Source organism: Physcomitrium patens, chromosome 9 (genome assembly GCF_059467195.1).
Source record: "Physcomitrium patens ecotype Gransden chromosome 9, ASM5946719v1, whole genome shotgun sequence".
NCBI lineage: Eukaryota > Viridiplantae > Streptophyta > Bryopsida > Funariales > Funariaceae > Physcomitrium > Physcomitrium patens.
The window spans coordinates 17,366,134-17,373,609 of record NC_143418.1 but is presented as its reverse complement, the minus strand read 5'-3'; the positions used below and the strand labels follow the sequence as shown (position 1 = coordinate 17,373,609).

The 7,476-nt window shown below is 40.4% G+C and overlaps 1 protein-coding gene across 2 annotated transcripts; it reads left to right on the top strand.

Moving 5' to 3' along the window:
- Positions 1–206: 206 nt before the first annotated feature.
- Positions 207–6,087, top strand: LOC112287133 (cell wall integrity protein scw1). 2 transcript variants are annotated; one of them, XM_024529871.3, is made up of 11 exons: positions 207–456; positions 1,230–1,369; positions 1,584–1,646; positions 1,803–1,887; positions 2,383–2,454; positions 3,087–3,165; positions 3,844–3,891; positions 4,427–4,484; positions 4,906–5,021; positions 5,326–5,395; positions 5,553–6,087. In XM_024529871.3, exons 2-11 carry the CDS (start codon positions 1,232–1,234, stop codon positions 5,688–5,690), a joined length of 867 nt encoding a protein of 288 aa, XP_024385639.1. In that variant the 5' UTR covers positions 207–456; positions 1,230–1,231; the 3' UTR covers positions 5,691–6,087. The 2 variants fall into 2 exon arrangements, with proteins under 2 accessions (XP_024385639.1, XP_024385640.1); XM_024529872.3 differs by lacking the exon at positions 3,844–3,891.
- Positions 6,088–7,476: the final 1,389 nt, after the last annotated feature.

Below are 7,476 nucleotides of genomic sequence, written 5' to 3'. Positions count from 1 at the left end.
TGGAGACCCTGTCATACACGGACTACAGGCAACTGCATTTGAGACCCCTACTTCACGCGTCTACATTGAGATACCTTTCATACTGTTGGGACATGCGATTGTATTGAGAATCGGTTTTAACCGGATATGATACCCGAGCTTGTTTGTCCGGATCTTGATAGCGAGGGAAACGGTTTGCAGTGGTGGGCGCAGAGTGTGGGTCGTCGTCGTCGTCGTCTTCGTCGTCGCTCAAGCCTCCGGCACTCAGCAGAATCACCGAAGCACATCCAAACATGGCAGTTTTCCCCTTAGAATCTTCTCCATTAGGGTTTCATGCTTGCTTCCTTGGGTTCCTCAGCTCGCCGATCGCAACGTAATCCTCTTCCATTTCACCAATTTCCTTCTCTTGCTCTTTATGAGTGCCTGAGTGATCGTCACGAGTCGTTCATCAATCACAGCCGTGGCTCATCCGCTGAGGTTTGTTTTTACTACAGTCTTTCGTTTGCGTCGCTGATGTTGGAATCTTCTCGTTGTGACGACTTTTGATTGCGTCATGAGTCCACTGGATTTTATGAGGTCATGTGCTTTGTAGTTGGATTTGGAGGAAGGAGTGTCTAGTACAGTGTCCGTAACGAATCGTGATGAAAGAATTGAGTATGCTAGGTGGGGTAGAAGTATGTTTCCTGTTATAAAAACTTGGAAAATGAATTGAAAGATCAGGGAGGTTTGCTTGAACAGGGCACTACAGTTCAGGCTAGATTCCTTGTAGTTCACTGGTTTCCGTTCAATTTGAGAGAGTTTTTATGTCGCGAAAATTGGATCAATTCTGTTTTTGACGATGCGACTACAACTCACGTGTATGGGAAGTCCAAATCTCCGCTTGCCTCCAGGCTTAATCTTGTATCCAACTAGCCCTAAGTCTTAAATACGCTGTGCACGTGGATAGCAAACTTAAGCTCGGTTTTTGGCATCGGTAGGTCGAAATCTAAAAAATGCGTGAGCTTTTCTGGATTTTCTGGATTTTCTTTTCTGGACAGAAGTGACCATAGTTCAGCCCTGCTTACATTAAACTAACAGATGTTTGCTTTTTAAGATAAGCTGTTTGTTTAAATGTCTGTAAAATAATTGACATCTTACAACCTGTATAAAAACTATCAGGAATTTTTATGCTCGCTGATATTTCTGCTTTTCTTACAGTTTTTAAAGGAGTTCGTTTTTCACTTTTATCTTTATTCCATTTTCTCTTGCAGGGATGGCCGAGGAAGAGGTGAAGACATTATTTTTGTCAGGTCTTCCTGATGACATAAAGGAGCGGGAGATATACAACCTCTTTCGCAACTTTGAGGGTTATGAGTCCTGTCAACTGAAATTCTCCGGACGTGGATTTCAGGTCTTTCTCTGCTCATTCATATAGCACATGTGCTGGAGTTGTTGTCTTTTCAACACGTGCAGGGCATTCCATGTGGTAATTTTGAGAGATCAATGGAAGTTTTCGTGTAAGTATGTTCAATTGCAGAGCTACAATCTTCGTGCATACACGCCGTCGGCAATCCTCGTGTGTTGGGGTTGTGTAGCTGGTTCTCTTACATTCGTTGCGTTTGCAGATAGTGGCATTTGCAGTTTTCACAGACCAGGCAACAGCTTTAAAAGCAAAGGAAGAACTCAATGTAATAGCACCTGGAACATTTCTCATCATGCTTCTTGTGAAGAGCCTCTGCTATCTATTTTTCATGTCTCATTCGCTTTGCATCTAGTTAGTTATGTTGGTTGAGTCATGTTGATATGAAGTATACAACGTTGCTGACTCAGTTGTCCTCTCGCAGGGGCTCAAGTTTGACCCGCAGACAGGAGCGGTGCTGCATATTGAGCTCGCTCGCGCTAACTCTCGCACCAAGCGGTCACGTTCAGGTTCTTAACTATTACTTTTGAGGGTTATTCATGGAAGGAGATGTGTTACATTGCGTATGGGATGATTGATCCGAGTCTGATTGTAGCACCTTCACATGGAGACACAAGCACTTAGTCTTGATTTTCTTCACAAATTAATATAAGTACCAAGAGGAGTTATGAGCATCCTGGTAAGTAGGTTTAATAAGGTAGATTACAATTAAAGCTGAACCTCAAGGTTAAGGTTCATTTTGAACCACTTTCTTATTTTAGATGGCAAGTAAAACTGCTATGGTCTAGTACAACTTTATTTGATTATGTTTGCAGGATGTAAAATTTAGGTTATAATAGTTAACCGATATTTTGCGGTTCCAACCTCACCTTCTTCCGCAGCCAGTATTTATGTGATGCTTTTCTTTTTTAAAGAACAAAGTCAAGGCTAGCTTACTCACATATTTCGTTCAGTTGATTGTTGTTCTTATTTACGAATTGTTGAATTGGTTACTGGAAGGTCAGAGGATGGAGCTACAGTTGCTGAAAAGCGCACAAGAGGGCCTCTTGGAGTAGTTGGGACATTCGCTGAGCCAGGTACGGTTTTCTTTTTGGGGCAGAAATTTTTCTAGTTGTGTTCCCTCTTTCTTCCCCATCTGGACTGTGATCTGATTGGTTTGATGTAGAACAGTTAAGTTAAGACTTTGAGGGTTGGCTGTTTGCAGCATCTTGGCTTGATGTTGACTGGCTTTGCATGGTCATTAGCTAATGTCAAGCAGAGCTTGAATGTTCATTCGATCATGAGGGAAACTGAGAATAGTGGTAGCGTGTCATTGCTAGAAGAGATGGACCAGTCGTTGCAATGCTAGTTCCTTTTTAGCAACTTGACCATGGTTTGTGCTAATAACTTTTGCGGAGTGTCTCTTGCCAGTCGTATGTTGTATGGCATAAGGTTCTCTTTGGATGGCTAGTACTTGCCTTCTGTCAATTACTGAAATTCTTGAACACGGTGAAGCTTCATAAGTAGAGTTTTTATACACTGGAGAAATTCATCGATCTACAGTGTGGGGTTCGTACAACCAATTTGAGTGTTGTATTAGTTATCCTCTTGAAAACTATTAGTGCACTTTGTTCGGACATTACTCCTGTAGTTACATAGTGCACTTTACTCACAGTCAAGACACTCACGGAGAGCTTTTGTGGCACGGTTTTTGGATTCACGCTCACAGGGGTTGGAGCCACTTTGCACATGCCTGGGCTGCATCCCTCCATATTCAACGACATGCCTGGATTCCCCCCTCCACCGAGGTCATTTTTCACGCACATAGCCTACTTCCACTTGTAGTTATCTCCCAATAGTTGCTAAGGCACTCAAGTGTGTTCTAGCCACTGTAGCAAGCTCGCGATGTCAGCTGACTGCTGTTTGTATAGTCAAGGTAAAGAGTTCTTTTGTTTGACGGTTGTTCCTTGCACTAGTGTAATTTCAAGTCTTGCTTGGTCATAATCCGCTCTTATATGTCTGGATGCTGGTTGGTGGGGCGGTCCTCATTTCAGGAGTTCGCATTTCTTCATTACATCCTGAGGAGAAGTAGTGGGCCTAGCTGAAGTATTAAAATGATTTTGTTTTGCTCTAATCAGCACTTACCTATCTCGATGAGGTAGCCTTGTAATAAGCATGATTATTGACTTTATGAGAGCGTGGTTGATCGGAGGATAAGTTCTAGTCAGCAAGCTGTCGTTAGGATTGCTGCATGAGCAGCATATTGTAACATTTTCAATTTTGAGATTGAAGAAGTCTGGCGTGATCTTGAGTGATCTGTGAATTCTTGCGCATGGATGCAGATGTGCAAGGATTGACAAGTAATGAATTGGGTATTTTTTGCACCCGTTAGAATCTTGAAAAAAGTAGGCAATCCGTTCGAAACTTCGAAAGTTTATGAAAGTTTTTTGTAGTCTAAATTGGTAGCACCTCTTTTGGCTGCTCAGGGTCGTCAGCACAAACCATTGGCACAGGACTGACGCCTTAATTAGTGGGTGAGTAACATAGTGCGATGCCCAGGTTCTTCTGGATGAGAACATGAGCTTTCATCCTCTCCTCATTTCAGAATTTTAGGGTGTGTTACAGTGTGGTCGGAGGCAGTTGCTTGTGCATTTTAAGTCACAATCTTCCTCATGACTTCAACATTGGTTTCATTATAGTGCAGAATTCTGTTGAATCAAAGTTCATGAGACGCAAATTTTTAGGATTTGTAGTACTGGTTTAGGAGTGGCAGGTTCCAGGTCCTTAGTCGCAAGCTGTTACGTTATTCCTTATATAAATCTTGGAACAGCCGCTGGATCTATCAGTAGTACTACCATGAGTATGTAAGATCGAATGTTGACTTTTACTACTTTGATATCAATGACGTATGACCTGTGAAGTATCACAGGAGTCGCTACATGTTCACTCTTTGGAAATATTGAGGCCTTTAGATTTTGGAACTCAAGTTACCCTTTTCTCATTCGTTTTAGTAGCTTGTGAGGTCTTAGTTGGTTCCTTATGAATTTATGGTGGATTGAGGGGTTGCAGCGGTGGCATGATGGCTCCTCCATTCAACGGCCAAGAAGGTATATCAGGGCACATGATGGTGAGTGGCTTTTAAGCCCTTATCTTTCCTAGATTTAAATTTCATTGCCCTTTACACTGTTTGATACATGGTTTTGAGTAGCATCCTGGTTGCTTGTCATTGTTAAGGGTTTATAAACCTAGTTCCGCAATGAAGGAATATAGAGATGTTTTTATTTATTTATTATTTATTATTTATTTATAAATTAATTTGAAGTTCTGTTCTCTTTCTGTAAATCTTACACTAAGGAGTTGTCAGGGTAGGCCTATTTTATGCTCAGACACAATGTGTGCATGTGGAGAACATTTAATCGTAAAGTTATCTCAGCACATTCTGCTCACTTTATCCGGCCCCTCAACGTTGGGTTTAAGTATGTCGAGTTCATATTGACTGTTATTTGAGTCCTAAGTTAAGTGATTTTACCAATTTGCGACGGTTTCAGGGCATGGTTCCCCTACCTCCTCCAGCACCTGGGAGCAATCCCCCATGCTCTACCCTGTTTATTGCAAACCTGGGCCCTTCATGCACTGAGGAGGAGCTATCGCAACTACTATCCAGGCAAGGCACAACATACCCCCTTCCTTTCTGGCCCCCCTCTCTTCTTTAACAGTGCTCAAAATTTTCTTTTTGAATATGTACATACATGAATTGAGTTTTTAATGAACCAGTCAAAAGCGGTCAAGGTCGAAGACTATGACCGTCAACCGGTCTATTAGTAGGGATAATATCATGTCTTGGACATTGATGAAATTAGTCTTGTACTCACATTCTTTCGTCCTTTTTATTTATTTATTTATTTATTTCCCCCCTCTCCTATTCTAAAGTATACTGTTAATGCTAATACTGTGGGTTTGTTGCGCAGATACCCTGGATTTTCAAAACTGAAATATCAAATGAAAGCTGGTCAACCAGTAGCTTTTGTTGAATTTCAAGTAAGAACATCGGAAGTCACTTTTAGTTTCTTGAAACTTTTCCATGAATCTGAATTACTGCTACATTTGGAAACAAACAAAAACTAGGCAGTAGCACCACTACCCCAATATCGCTTTGCAGTCCAGTAATCATCGTACCGCTGCTGTATCAATGCAGGATATCCGATGTTCCACTCAAGCACTTTCGGCGCTGCAAAATAGCAAGCATCTTCCCGCGGTTGACAGAGGAGGAATGCGGGTTGAGTATGCTAAAGCAAAGATGGGTCAGCCCCGAAGAGACCGAGTGCATCCGTGAGCTGGGGGCATATGAATCAACCATTTCATGGACTCATTACTAGGCATAGAACCTGTGTCCTCACTGCAAACGCTTACCAATTTACAGACAGAAATTACCAAAAAGCCAGGTGATACAGTTCTGTACATTTCGCTAAATGTTAAGCCTATTATCGTATTTACCTCCGTTAGGTTACTAGTAGTGGTTTTTTCGCGGGGCTTGAGACTGCCTTGGGGCCTCCTTGGCTAGAGACTGTCTTGGGGTCGAAACCTCTTTCTTACAGCTTGTCTGAAGACCACCAAATTGGTGGTGTGCTCAATCCTGTCTTTTGATGCTCCATAGTTACTCAGTACTCAAGAAATGTGACTATCCTGCTATTGGCACCCTACTCGATGAAATTGGTTGTTGTAGTGGCTAACTTCGACTGTTGTTGGTTCGAATGATCTTGAGTCAGTGGAGTTTGTACATATTAAGAAGTCCCTGCAAATATTACTTGTTGAATTCTGAACCTCTCTACTCGTCCCTCGATCTTCTTCGTGCATTTGACCGCTATTTCTCCTAGCAACGTGGGGGATATTAATTGCCAAAGAATTTTGGTTGGAATGATCACAGCATAAAAACTGTAAAAAATACACAAGAATGTGTGTCACAGCATGATGCCGAAACTGCAATAAACAAAATGATTGAACACATCATGGTTCGGGAGTGGGGATGCGATGTAAATACCACAACAAAACGTGTTTGAAAAAGTGTAAAGCTTTGCAGTATTTTCCTTCATCCAACCAATTCAATATCTGATGAGATAACTGTGTGGAGAAACTCGACATTCCTTGCGTTTTTCCTGTCACTGCTCCCTTTGAAGACATGGATTCATTCCACCTTTCAGTCCCATTTTTCTTTGTCGTTTCTTAAGATTCTCCAAGAAGTGTCACCCACCATGCCTTGTGCAGCTTTTTTGCAGACAAATGGTTCTATTCAGAAGCTCCAAAAGGACAAAAGCAGGTGCTAATCTAGCAAACTGAAGCCGAAGGCTGCAACTGGAATTGTATGCCTTCAGACTTCGAGAGAGTACGTGCTTTGCTTCACATCCCACTTGGCCTGGTGAAGAAACTGAGGGGGTGCTCTTATTTTAGTACAGTTTCTCCTTTGTCATCTTTATCTTCATAATTTATTTGTCTATTTATTTATTTATTCATTTTTCAATGACCCAGCTCCACTTTCACTCGTAAAACCAAAGTTTCTCTGCTTCTCTTTTTTACTTATATATATTGACTTTTAAGGACGATGTTTCACGATTTTTCATCTTGTATGTGGACTTGTTCACGAAGTAGTTTTTTGGAGTGGCAGAAACTTATGCCATTGAATAGAGAAATAATGTGAACTAGAAGGTTCCATTTTTGTACTTAGAATTGTTTTCCAATGGTTTATCTCTTACGACAAGTTGTTCAACCATTTATTTGTTCCACTTATTTCCATCAATAAAAAAATGAAAAAATATATGTATGTATATTTATATCTTGTGTTACTTAGTTACAACTTTTGTTAGTTTATTTTTCATGTCAGAATCCATTATGTATTATTTATAACTTAAATATATTATTATTATTAGAGAATATTTCTTTTATTATTACTACAAATATTATTTGTACTTCTTAATGCAAAAATTACATAAATTGTTTCAACCAATAAAAAAAATATCTTCTAGATGATTTGACATGGTATTTAAGCATAAATGCTTGTATGTTTTGTTTTATATAATATTTTATTTGTCAAATATAAAATGAAATGCAAAAATAAACAATGGATA

Excerpts from the sequence above, each read along its gene's own strand:
- LOC112287133 (XM_024529871.3), top strand. The coding sequence starts at position 1,232 with ATGGCCGAGGAAGAGGTGAAGACATTATTTTTGTCAGGTCTTCCTGAT. Across the intron at positions 2,455-3,086 it reads TGGGACATTCGCTGAGCCAG|GGGTTGGAGCCACTTTGCAC; the intron begins GTACGGTTTTCT and ends TCACGCTCACAG. Across the intron at positions 3,166-3,843 it reads GGATTCCCCCCTCCACCGAG|GGTCGTCAGCACAAACCATT; the intron begins GTCATTTTTCAC and ends TTGGCTGCTCAG.